At 32.6% G+C, this 13503-nt stretch overlaps 1 protein-coding gene across 3 annotated transcripts in view; it reads right to left on the bottom strand.

Moving 5' to 3' along the window:
• Nucleotides 1-13503, bottom strand: part of LOC100183060 — a 36602-nt gene that overhangs the window by 10881 nt on the left and 12218 nt on the right. For all 3 annotated transcript variants that reach the window (XM_026838575.1, XM_018815658.1, XM_018815657.1), the window contains exons 26-53: nucleotides 13103-13257; nucleotides 12493-12694; nucleotides 12103-12278; nucleotides 11535-11688; nucleotides 11040-11238; nucleotides 10528-10655; nucleotides 9880-10060; nucleotides 9301-9493; nucleotides 9028-9114; nucleotides 8522-8691; nucleotides 7918-8096; nucleotides 7282-7409; nucleotides 6608-6795; nucleotides 5992-6151; nucleotides 5271-5385; nucleotides 4725-4882; nucleotides 4317-4433; nucleotides 3831-3955; nucleotides 3188-3272; nucleotides 2992-3126; nucleotides 2612-2929; nucleotides 2259-2397; nucleotides 1911-2024; nucleotides 1474-1610; nucleotides 1290-1391; nucleotides 991-1131; nucleotides 471-602; nucleotides 87-334 (exon numbers count right to left, since the gene is read on the bottom strand). In XM_026838575.1, coding sequence (XP_026694376.1) covers nucleotides 87-334; nucleotides 471-602; nucleotides 991-1131; nucleotides 1290-1391; nucleotides 1474-1610; nucleotides 1911-2024; nucleotides 2259-2397; nucleotides 2612-2929; nucleotides 2992-3126; nucleotides 3188-3272; nucleotides 3831-3955; nucleotides 4317-4433; nucleotides 4725-4882; nucleotides 5271-5385; nucleotides 5992-6151; nucleotides 6608-6795; nucleotides 7282-7409; nucleotides 7918-8096; nucleotides 8522-8691; nucleotides 9028-9114; nucleotides 9301-9493; nucleotides 9880-10060; nucleotides 10528-10655; nucleotides 11040-11238; nucleotides 11535-11688; nucleotides 12103-12278; nucleotides 12493-12694; nucleotides 13103-13257 — 4366 coding nt within the window. The remainder of the gene's footprint in view (nucleotides 1-86; nucleotides 335-470; nucleotides 603-990; nucleotides 1132-1289; nucleotides 1392-1473; nucleotides 1611-1910; nucleotides 2025-2258; nucleotides 2398-2611; nucleotides 2930-2991; nucleotides 3127-3187; nucleotides 3273-3830; nucleotides 3956-4316; nucleotides 4434-4724; nucleotides 4883-5270; nucleotides 5386-5991; nucleotides 6152-6607; nucleotides 6796-7281; nucleotides 7410-7917; nucleotides 8097-8521; nucleotides 8692-9027; nucleotides 9115-9300; nucleotides 9494-9879; nucleotides 10061-10527; nucleotides 10656-11039; nucleotides 11239-11534; nucleotides 11689-12102; nucleotides 12279-12492; nucleotides 12695-13102; nucleotides 13258-13503) is intronic.

Raw genomic sequence — 13503 nt, forward strand, 5'->3', positions numbered from 1 at the left:
TGTAAAACAAATGTTTTTCATTGTCCTTTACGTTTGCGCATAATGCATTACAAAAAATATTTAAAAATAATTTATTCCCAAGTTACCTGGTATCCAGGAATTGTGGTGAATCTCCATTCACACTGAGACATAAACGGATAATTCTGTGGAAAGTTAGGTGACGTGATCACCCAGCGAGCACCGATGTGGTCAAGCTGCTGTGCTGTCCCACCACAGGAAGAAGCCACATTCGTGAAGGCTGCAACCTGCTCTGTAGTAGTTGGTGGTGGGGTTGTGGTTGTAGTGGTTCGGGGGTTCGTGGTGGTAAGTGGTAAAGTGGTGCTTGAACCAATTGCTGTGAATGACGTTTATGGGTAGACTGTTTTATATTTAGTTTCCCATATATTAAAAACATCAAAACCTTTTTTAACATAACATTTTATTTAAAACTGTACTACAACAAAAGATATAGCTAATAGGAATAATTTTACCACTGTTCAAATTTGTAGTAGTTGTGCTTGTTAATCTCCTTGTGGTTGGTATTGCTTGCCAAGTTGGTAGTGTAGAATGTCCCACCATTGATAATGGTTGAACAAGTTGGACCAAAGATCGCTTTGATCGACCTGCATTAAATTAAAGTTTAAATATTATAAACACAGCGCTATCTGACCATGCACTGTTGACTGTGGATTTATTGGATGAAACGCCTTATTCACGAAATTATTATTCACGAAATTAACTCGCGATTATTCACGAAATTAACTCGTAAGTTGGAGTGAGGATATGAACACCCAAGTTATAATGACTCTTGTTGCCAGCCACACAAAGAAAAATAAATTACATTTGTTCATTTAAACATATACAGTACAGTCCACAGATTTGTATTGAAAGTTCTAATGCCTATAGGTTGCTTGGTGGTGATTCAAGAGTTAATTTTGTGGAATAAATAATGTGCAATGAGTTTATATTTTGTTAAAAGCTTAGACTTTTAATAAAATGGTTTTCACTTACTTGGTGCTGTGTTGTGAAGGTATGTGGTGTTATGTAAGCTGAGGTTGAAGGGAGAGTCACTTAAATTAGATACAACATGGTAAGTAATGTAATAACGCACAAGTGAGGTGTTTCCTGATACAACCAATCGAAGATTTTCTCCTGAAAATGTACAAAATTTTAAACAATATTAATATTAGACTAGTATTAGTAACATTACATAAAGAGTTTAATAAAGTAACATTTAGTAGAAAATCAACGAAATATTTTTGATTTCTTTACAGAAAAATAAGAATAACCAGAAAATAAGAAAAACTTGCCTTCATATACGATCACATGTTTGGTGTATGATATTGCTGATGTGTTGATCTGTTGACCAATTCTACCATCAGTACTTTCCCCACTGCCACTATGCTCGTTTGCTGGAATTAAAATATATTTTTACTCAGATATGCAACAGGCCAGCATAACTGAACCCTCAAGCGTAAAAATTGATCAGCTTACCTGTGGTTACAGTTGGCATCCAGAGGGGGTTGTCACAAAAGTTACCAATGGCGGTGATAAGAGAATTTGATGTAGTTCGTGTTGTGTTAAGTGACATCAACATGTTCCTCATGTCACACCATGAGACTGAAGAACACCTGAATGATAATTAACTGATTACTACAATTATTTACATATTTTATTATAAAAAGTCACATTTTTTTAAATGAGTAAAAAGGACCCTTACAACAATTACTATAACTCAGTCCACTTAAATAAAAAATTCCCCTAAAATTACAGATAGAGTTAAGCATGTGGTAACTCATTAGCAGGCAAAAAGGGTATGAAACAGAATACTATATTATATTGACTTTAATTGCCCCATCATATAAAGTGTAATGGGACATCAATACCACCACTACGATTTAGACAAGGCCTGTTTGTTATAACATACTTACCTTAACAATAAACTGCATTCTAGCAATTGATTAACAGGATCCAATCCTATAGCAGTAAATATGTTGTAAATATCCATACTGCAACTATCAGTGGAAAACCGAGATAAAGAATTTCTGAAAAGGAAACATTTTGAAATAATGTTACATGACAGATTTCATTTTAGCCATAATTTGTAAATAATTAGAAAAATACAGCGAAAATGTTTTTGAACAAAAGTAAATATTAATTTTTCCACCTTTCTTTCTTAATTTGGTTAAAACGATATTTTTTCAGTGTGTTATAATTATTAACATAACTTGAAAATTGAGTTTATAAAAATTGTGTTGGTTGCATAATATACAACTTACAAGCATGGCTGTTGTTGAGTGAGATATGTAGAAAGCTGGGAAGAACTTAAATTGCTGGAGCTTTTAAACCCCGTTGTAACCCCATCACCAGAACCACTGTTTTGCAATATTGACCTCAAAATTCCATCACGTTCAGTATCTGATGCAGAAAAATTGTTATAAATGAATTCCCTTTTGGGTAAGTTAAAATAACGTTGTCCTGCTTTATGCATTTTGCCTATTTCTGAGTTATCAAGTATGTTACTGTGTAGGTGAGTATTTTTTCTTGTTATCAATGGTAACTTCCGGTTAAAAGGATGGTTGCTATAATTACTGTTCCAGTTAGATCTTAAAAGTATATGCAATATACTCACTATTGGACAAACTTCCTTGTAAAGTATAAAGTGCTTGGCGATCAGTGTTGCCATGCAACTTTAGAGTGTTGCCAGTTTCTGAGTAGAAGAAATGGACAAGAAGGATAAAGTATCTGGAAGCACTGCCTGCTGTAGGGTTGGCAGAAAAGTTTGTGTTTGGTTGTAGGAGTATGTCACAGGTTTGCTGATTTGATGAGTTAATACTGTTTGAGATATAACCGTGAAGATTTCTTTTTTCAACCACACAGTTAGCAGTGGGAGTTGTGGGCAGCTGTATCACTCGTATAATGGGGGGTGGCTCCAATGAAGTTGTTGCAGCTGTATTAAAGGGGGGCAGTTAATATCGAAAGTTGAATTAAGCAGTGTAACAATAGAACTACCTGCTCTTGGCACTATATTGAACTCAATGCTTGTGGAAATGGATCCATTCACTTGATGCCAGGGTGTTCTGATTAATTCTGGCCCCATGGAACTATCATTAACATAAAGGTGGCTTCGGGTTTGAAATAAGTTGTCTGAATGGAATGCAAGTTTTAAAAATAAAATATGCAGTTGACTAATATTTTAAACACTTACCAGATTGTAGAAGTCGCCATTGCCCTTGATTTTCATAATAATACAACTGATACTGAACAGTGGAATCATCATCTAATAATATGGTCTGAAAATATAATGCATGGGTAAGCACTAGTAACTATATTCTTGGAATATACTCTTTAAAAATGTCCTGAAAATACCTTTTGAAAACAAAACCATATTCTTGTAACAGGCGTTAAAGCAGTCAAGTGCCCAAATTATCAGATTGACAAAAGTTATTTAACATAATTTTGTATTTATTTCTTTGGTTACAATGACAAAGATGCTATTAAATTAGAAATGGTGACAATTAACTGTAAAATGACAGTTTTTAACAAGCTAAGGATAAAACAAATGAAATAATTTAGTTTAATTGGAGCAAAAACAAAGACACAACGGTAGCAAAATGGAAAAGTTGGCTTTAAAGAAGATTTTTCCAAGTTTAGACTATAATGGAAAACAATACCCCCCAAATATCAGACCAATATTTTATTATGTACTGTTTAATGACAAGTTACTGCAAACTTAAATCCAAGCAAGAAGTAGGTAAAAATTATCTTTAAAATTTTTGGTAAATAATTTAACCAAGTTCTTCTCTAAATCAAGGAAAATAATAAAATCTGTATCGTTTTGTTAAGTTTACCTTTAGATATGAAGGTCTGTGTCCAACTATGTGAGATGTTGGATGATATATTCCATACACTAAAAGAAGACTTGGGTGTCGTGCTGATAAATTAGCTGGTAGTATTTCAACAGGGAGTATTTCTCCTACAAAGAAAAATAAAAGTTGAATTGCCAATATAAAAATTAAAATAAAATTTAAGTATAAAAGTAGTACCCTTTTTTCTTTTATATTTAAAGGCTAATAGGCCATTAATAATTAAGTCCTATAACTCTTCTTTTGGCAAAAAGTTTGTGGACTTTCTGTAACAATTTGAATTTCTTACTTTAGTGACCAATGTGTTAGGACCTTTATAATATATTAAGTCAGACATGTACATGCTTTGGAATTAAAAAATCACAATACATTTTGAAAATCGACATTTTCTGTTGAATAAACAGAAAATGTGTTCTTTTAATTTTAATAAAAGATCCTAATACACTACATGTTCATGACACCATAACGAACCTGTAACATTGACGGGAACGCCACTGATTGTGTAAGTTGCAAAGAACCCTTGATCCACTATTCCACCATCTGTTCTAAACACCAACTCCATGCTGTTGTTATGAACAGTGTATGTAACTAGAAACAGAGTAAAGTTTTTTAATTGACTAGTGTCAAGCTTGCAACTATAGCTTGGTGTTTATTAGAACATGTTGTAACTGTAAGGGTAGTTGCTTCAAAGCTCACATGGTAACTTGTAATTTGTTATAACACCTGCCGTTGCCCCACCATGTAAATAAAAAAGTTTCATTGGTGTATAAAGCCACCATGCATGATGCATAAAAGCAAATCCAAGGTATGCTCTCTTGAGTGTAATACTGCCTATGATAAATATGAAAATAATAAATAAAACACAACAAATTAACTTACTTGTTTGGAGATTTGTGCCAGATAATCTTGCAATGATGTTTGAGTTATTTATTCCACCATTGTAGATTGTTAAAGTGTCAAAGTTACTTTCGGTTGCAAATACACTGAAGACAACACGAATAGTTTGGCCAGGTCCACCAAGAATTCGATAATTGCATCTGTTGGTAAGGAAACGGGTATAGTGCGATTATGTCATTGGATAATTCACTTGTATACAAGAAATTTAACAATGGCAAATGTTTTAAATGTATTTTGTTTCTATGATCACAGTAAGAAAGTTAGTGAAAAATTCATAATAAAAAAAAGAAATTTAACTTAAAATTGTTTGTTACATAATTAAAACACTGAATTCATGTGTTTAAATATGTTTATTAATTGTTTTACTAAATGGGATATTTAAATTTATTTTTCCAAGAATAGTAACAGTACTTAAAATATCAGTCTATTAATTTTGTTTACTTATGCATTTTCTCATTTTTGTTCATTAAAATATGTACAAAAACTTTTTTGTTATTTTTTTTCTTTAAAAATGATGAGAAATTTTACCTCAAATACTTTGACAAATAAGTGGAAGGCCATCCTGGTGAGGCGAAGTTACCACTTGATGTTAAGAACACCCCACCACATGTTCCTGGCAATGCATGTCTTGGAATCGATATATCTGTTCAAACAAGAGCAAGTTTTTTTTTTCACTTTTATAAAATTATTCTTTGATTTTGAAAATGTGAAAAAAAATGTTTAAAATTATTCTTAGATTTTAAAAAGGTAAAAAAAATGTTTAAAATTATTCTTAGATTTTAAAAATGTGGTTTGAAATGTGCGTTTTTAATATAAAAGAATAAACATGAATGAATGAACTTAGTTTATTCTCGCGCGCCTGGAAAACGACAGTCTTTATAACACGGGTGTTCATACACCTCGTGCCAGCTTACGAGTTACCATGTATGTTACTTTGTGGGTGAATATTTTTTGGGGGGATTCTTTTTTATGTGTGGCTAATAATTTGGACAACCCATTAGTGACCACTTGGAGACAACTCATTAGTGGACAACCCATTAGTGAGTTAGAGCAATTGCCTTTAAGTGTCTTGCTAAAAGACACATACACCTACAATAGTAGCAGCTTCGTGCCTTGAACCCATTTTCTCTCAGTTAAAGGCAGGCGCGCTGACCACTAAACCACGACGCCAGACATAAACGTATCTATTATCTCGCCATACACAATTTATAATGTACGGCTTTGACCAATTACATATTTTCAAACTTACTTAAATTAGCATGTTGGTTGATCCAATTCATAAAATATTGAACATTAGTGAAAACATCCGGCTTCTTTCTCTCTGCACACCCAATACTCCAACTAACCACTCCAGCTAAATACCACTTGTTATCATTTGCTTCACACAGCAGGGGACCACCACTGTCACCCTGGAATTTCAACATTAAGAAAATTTCAAAGAATTATAAAACGGCATCATCACAATTCTCATAGACCATAAGTAATTGTTTAAAAAACGATTGGGATATTTAAATATTATGTGCTAAAAATGCCCCACACGCTACTATACTAAAAAAAAGAATTTTACCAATTTATAAAACAAAAAAAGCATTAGTAAAAATATTTTAATAGTTACAAAAACTAACGTCGAAAAGGGAACCTACCACACAAACTACAAAATTAACATGACAAATAAGTAAAACAAGATACAATAATTTGTTTCCTCATTTTTACAGTTTTGAAAATCATATAGTATATATTTTAAATAATTACCAAAAATTAATATTTTAAAACTAATTTTGTTAAACATTTTTTTTTCAATGGAACAGTCCTTTTTTACAAAACACAAGACCAAAAATTGATAAAACAATACTCCAAACACTTACATGACAGATACCTGTTCCCCCAGTGGAAGGATAACCAGCACATATCATTCTTTCACTAATAGAACCTTCATACCCTCCCTTGTTGCAAATGTTATGTGTGAGAATTGGTGTTTCAATATTGTATTGTAGGTAAGGGTCCAACCCATTTTCAGAGCGTCTACCATAGCCAGCAACATGGCATCTTTTGCCTGAAAAAGTAATGGTTACTATATGATACATCAGTGCTTGTTGGCTGCCAGTTGATGTATTTGCCTGATTATAGGGCATTCAGGTTGTACTGCAGTTCAAATATCTTTTTTACTCTTGTAATATTAAAGTGATTTGTAGTTGATAATTGAGTCACTAACGGTTCGCTTTTTGTTTATATATATATATTCAATATTTGGGTGGCGATAAAATTTGGGTATATCTGTGCAAAAAGTTAAAAAACATTCTCTTATAGTAAATCACTTCATGCCTAATATAACAAAACACACAATACAAAACTTGTGTGGTAATATGGTATAAGGAGTCATAGTTAAAAAGCTAATTAGATAGTTATAGCATGACTCATTTAATTTAAATGTGGGCCTAACTATTAGATATAAGAAATAGAACAAGTCGACATAAATAGGGTAGGACATAATACAAACTAAAAGATTTCCCAACAAAATATGATGAGTGTATTTTCTCACCTGGTCTAAACCAAATGTTATCCCCAGGCAAGCAGGCACTTGAAGCAAATTGAGAAAATTGAAATCTTCGTTCTACTTCCAAAATCGCAATGTCCCAATCTGGTATGTATGCTGTTTGGTCATAGGTTCTAAGAAGCAAAAATTTTGCAAGAAAAATTAAGATTAGGGCAGTAGCAACAAAACAAAAATAGCAAACATTAGAGTAGGTTTACTTCATTAGGTTAACAGTTTAATAAAAACTAAGTTATTATTTTTTTCAATAATATAAGGTTTTGTCAAGTAAATTATGCCTGAAAATAAAATATAAGTTATAAATCATAATATACACTTCAAATCAAGGTGTAATGGGCCAAATTAGACACTAATCCAGGGCAACCAAAAAAAACTTGTCATTTAATTCTTCTTTAAATATTTGCTATTTAGAAAACTGCTTTTCAAGCATTTTGTCATTTATTGTAAGTGTAAAATGTTTCTTGTACGCTTACAAGGATCGTGTAAAAAGTAATTTTAGAAATTGATCACTAAAGATTTGCTGTTAATTTATGCTCAATATTTCAGTCTCCAAAGTTTGACAATAAGCATAGCATAGCGGAATCTACCTATATATTTCACTTATCTTATTTACTTAATACTCACCTATGTATCTGTGCAGAATGGACTCGATAGGATAAAGCTTCAGAATCAAGTGGCCTCAAGTCATTAGCACCAGTGACAACCATGAACCCAAGCGGGTCGTGCTCGTCGAAGCAGTGAGCAGCAGTGAGGATATGACGATCAGAAATGATGGTACCACCACAAATGTGATCACCATCTGACTGGAGTGAATGGACAAAGAATTGTTATAATTTAAAAGACAAAGCGTTAGTAAACTGTAGGATTCATTCTAGGTGAATTAAGTTATATTTTGGACATTTTTTGTTTTCTGCAAGTTAGATGGAAAGAAAAGGAATAGGGATGAAAATTTATTTTATCATGGCAAAAAAATGTATAACAACAGGTGTTTTATTGCACAGAATATGCATTGCCTTCATGCCCAACAGTGAGTGACCACTGTGTTGGAGAAATTATTCTTATGCGTTTTATTCAATGATACCCATAGTAAAAACAGTAACATCAATACAGCTTTAATAGCATCGCTATAAACCCAGTATCCTTCAGTTACAAAGCAAACGTTGTTCCCTGCATCAATCATGTTACAAGGATATTTAGACATTATTATGTCAAAAATACACAAGCACACCTGCAGCGAAACTAGCCATGGAAATTCTGCTCTTCTAGATTCTCGACCACCCAACAAACGAAGCACGGCTCGATATGATTGTTGCTGAGTACGGGTGGTTGGTCGGACACCACACTGGTACGACTCACAGTTGGCAACCCATAAGTTTCTATTTGGGCACATTGAACTGCCTACGGGTATGGTATATAATTATATGACACTGGTAAAAAAACTAAAAAACAATTGCATTAAAAAGTAGTGTTTTTGAACTAATTTATAAAACACAACTAGAACACACTAGAACTACAAATAACAAATTGTCTGTTTATTCATGTATACAACATATATATATTGTTTGATTTTATGCACAGATGGTGAGTGTTTTATGTGTTTTACACATGCATACATATATTATGTTTCACATATACATATATATCCACATGAATTGTATATATAAAAATTATTTTGACATTGCGAGCAATATCTTGAACATTTATAGTAAAAAGACTTGTTTGTTTTATATTTACCTGCACTTTTAGCATGATTCTCCAACCTGTTTTGTTGGAAATCTTGCATTGGTAAAAATACATTTGCATGGACATAAGGTTGACTTGCTGAAATAAAATAATTATTTTTAACAAATATAACAACTTTTATTTTCACCTTTTACAAGGTCTTACCAAACGGGTGTTTTTATAGAAACTTAAACAAAAAATTGTTTTATTTTATTTGTTTCACTACTGGGTGTGCAAAACTGCACTTAGAAAGAGTAATAATTATGGTACAACCTACGTACTCACCAGTATAAGTTGAATTTTGTATTAATCTATATATATTGCTGTTGACTGCTGATTGGGGAATGCTTGTAAATTGCAAAGGAGTTTCTGCTCTCCAATAACCAAGTTGTTGACACACAGCATCTGCCACATCTACTGTGACGTCATCTCCGCACAACAACGAGAAATCTTCATTTAATCGACGAATTTCCAACAACTAATATGAGTTGTTGATATTATTTATGAAGTATGTGTATATTGTTTGAAAAATGTTTAGTAACAGTTAGTAATGTATAAATTTGCTCCTCTGGTATAAAAGCATTCAATATATTATATATTACATATCGAGTTAAGTCCTACTGCAAGGTTACAAAATGTTGGAAAATGAAATTCAGATTTTTAAACTAGAGAACCAAATAGCCAAGTATATTTGATGAATTCAAACTGTGTTGTATTCAGAAAATTCTATTAACTATTTTTTGCTGTTTTACAATTAACTATTTTTAATTCACAATACCTATATTCCTCCTCTTATCTTAATAAAAACAATTTCCAAAAATCTACACAAAAAGCAGGTAGCATAAATAAGAAGAGGTAAGTTACCTTGTTTCCATGTTCGTTGCTAATTCTTGTGCAAAAAGATTCATCACTTTCATCTGGACATCCTACTATTCCATCACAAGCGTAATTGTCCATCACACAAATTAGATTGTCACATACAAAGTTACAATGGTCATGTCCCACCAAAGTAACGTTTATCCATATGGCAGGTGTCCTATACACACTGTGCAAAAAATGTTGAAATGTGTATAAATACAATTCAACAAATACCAAGCGTTTTGCATACGTGATATGACTTAAGACACCCCTTGTCCATCGCTAACATTTGGTAATATAGTTATTAGTTTTAGTATGCGAAAATACAAAATTAAGCTTGATTTGCCTTAAGTTCCACTTTTTGTACACCTTCAAAACCACTGAAGGCAGTTAGTTGTTGTTACCATTTATATATATCAATTGTATTCTTAAGACAGTAAATTAGACACTTATGGTATTTAGATGGGCCACGTTACTCTATTTAAATTGTGCTTCCTAATTTGGTCGTAATTCGCAAAACATTGTAAAACTGCAGAGTAATCGCTGGGTTTAATATGTTTCATAAACCACTATTTGGCGGTATATTGCAAATTTTTTACCTACTTTATGTCTGCTTAAGCGGCAGAACTTTTTTAACCAACTCTTTTGACTTACGTTTCAATATCGAGTGCTATGGTAACTTGTGTGGAATTGATAACATAGGAAGAAGTGAAAGTGCTAAGACTGAGGACACGACTTTCATTCCGATATCCATTGTTCGAAAATTCATTATACACATCAACCTGTAATACATATTCAATTAGACGTTAAACAAAACTAGATTTAGTAATGAGGTTTATTCATTTATATTGGCCTGCTGGTGCAAATAAAGAGTTATAAATTGGGTGTCTAATTGCACAACATACATAGTTTGTTTACACATAGTTGGTGTAATGTATTTACAGTCTCCATTTACAAGCTACCACGTATGCCACTTTGTTGCTGATTATTTTGAGAAGATATTTATTATTTTCTACTTGACCGCCAATTTGGCCAAGCTGTAATTAAATAATTCAATTGAGGTAATTGCCATCATTTTTTTGCCCGAGAAAAAGGGTCAACAGCAGTATTATAAAGCTTTAAATTCTGTTTTCCTGCCTATATTGCAAATGGTCAATGTCGCATACTTTGTACGATCCAGAATATAATCCACGGGGTAATTCTCCAAATTCGATCAAAACATGCTGATCCTGTCTTCCATGTATTCTCCACACACATTGACGGTTGGTAGGAGGTGTATTGACGTAAGCATCAATCAACACAGCAGATTGAGTAAATACATCAGCAACTGTACCACAGTGGGAAGTACAACCAATTTCATCAGACCTGGGGTAACAGATGTTAATTCAAATTTTTTAGAAAGTTTAAACTTCATTTGCAAACATAGGTTAAAAACGCCATCTACAATTCCCAAATTGTGTTTTGTAAAAAAAAATATTTAAATTTGTCGTTTAGTGCATTTTTCACCAGTTATACAATGAAATTTCCCAAAAGTTATATTCGTTAGTACAGTTATTTAAGTCTGCTTACCATTTATTTAAAACTATACTGAATATCTTAGCAGAAAAAATGTTTTGACATTAAATGTTCATAAAATCATTTTACACATCAAAGTAGCTTACCAATCTCCACAGTTGTTCACCCCATCACAGAGTTGTTGTGACATGACACATAGATTGTTGCCACATCTTATACCATTGTTACACACGTTCACATCACAAGGTTTCGTTTCAACTGTGACCTTGTTCACCCAGGCAGCCCTCAAACCATGGAACTCTGAAAAGTGGATTAAACCAGTTTTATAGAAGTTTTGGGAAACTATGTTCAGAGCACTGGTCAAGATAATCCACCATCAATTTAAAATCAAAACTTCAATCTCATAAGTTAAAAGTTGTTAATTCCTACACACTTGANAAANNTATCTCAAGACTTATGTACCCACTAATCCCCAACTATCAACTCTCTCATTCTGTTGTCAAATAAATTCGGAACTTCCAATTTTCAACCTTAAATTGTCAGCTTTCAAATGGTGTGGATACCAATAAAAACATGGGTAATAATAGCACAAGAGTTAAAACGCCAAAGAAATATATAGTTAAAACAAATGTAAAGCTAAATTGTACTTCTGAATGAAGTTTACACTTTAAGTCACAGTAAAACAACCTAAAACCATAGGTTAGACATCTATACCTAGTGTAAACGTGTCGTTCCATGCTGCATCAATACTTGAGTTGATTTGAGTTTGAAAAATAAGCCACGGTCGTACTTTAGAGAGTGGGGATAACATTATATGCTGTAATATCATCATCCGATTGGAATTTGTACTTCGTAGAATGACACCTATGTCACCTTCATCTGTTCTTTGCCTATTAAAGAAAAAATATTAAAATTTACAAAAGAAGATTTCTTTCAAAAACATCTAATTTTAATAAAGTAAAAAAATGTTACCAAAAATTCAATATCTTCTCAAAAAGTAAATAACTTTCATGAAATAAACTTACATTGTTTATAAACTAAACAAAATTAAAAAAAATAAATAAAAGCAAAATAATGAAATTTTATTTTAACAAACAAACAGACCTGTATTCCACGCTGAAGCAGTATGCCGGGTAAAATGAAGTCAAAGCAGGAAGAATTGGACTTTTAATAACAGGATGGCTGCTGTAATCAGTTACATTACCAGTATATGTTAAGACTGTAGAAGTCTGCGATCTCTCAGAAACAATAATTGGATCAAATGGTTGAAGATCATAGAGTTTGGGTAAAAATATACGATCAACTTCTGAAAATACAAATAAAAAGTAAATGACATGTTACATGTATATTATTCAGCTTCCGTATTGAACAGGTTCTGTTTAACATATCAGCAATTTTAGTTCCTTTTATAGCTATTTTTTTAATTGATGAACCAAAAATTAAATTATGTGATTTTTTATTTCATCAATTTTAGTTGCTTACATAGATAATCTTTTAAAATTGATCAAATAATAAATACAGAATTTGCATTTCGGTTTGATAAGCGCTGAAGTTATTACACTTGGTATTTAAAATGGTTGCTCTACACTTGACAGGTTACACAAAATCTGGTCCCAAATTAAATAAATAACATAAAACATAAGATGGTCAATATACATTGGTTGTGACCAACACATAACTAAAAAAATCAAATATGTTTAGTATCCAATATTACCTGTGTTAATCACAAAGGAGCATACTTGTAATGAAGTATTGAAGTCACAAGTATATATGTGTGGTAAAAAACAAGATAATTTCTCAACAACCACATCGTCCAATGCAATGTCACCAAGTGGACCTGTGGCTGTTGCAGTGAAGGTTAAATCGTATCTGAAAATAATGGATCAAGTTAATCAAATAGTTTTAAAAAATGAGCAAACTGTGGCCTAAATCCCATAGCACGTCACGCCGCAGGACCTCCTATATACAAAAAAAAACAAATGTATATCATCCTTGCCGGCGCTGTGGCGTAGTGGTTAGCGCGCCTGCCTGTAACCATTAGGTAATGGGTTCAAGGCTCGTCGCTGCTACCATTGTGGGCGTATGTGTCCTTGGGCAAGACACTAACGGCAATGC

This window comes from Ciona intestinalis, unplaced genomic scaffold (assembly GCF_000224145.3).
Source record: "Ciona intestinalis unplaced genomic scaffold, KH HT000098.2, whole genome shotgun sequence".
Classification (NCBI taxonomy): domain Eukaryota; kingdom Metazoa; phylum Chordata; class Ascidiacea; order Phlebobranchia; family Cionidae; genus Ciona; species Ciona intestinalis.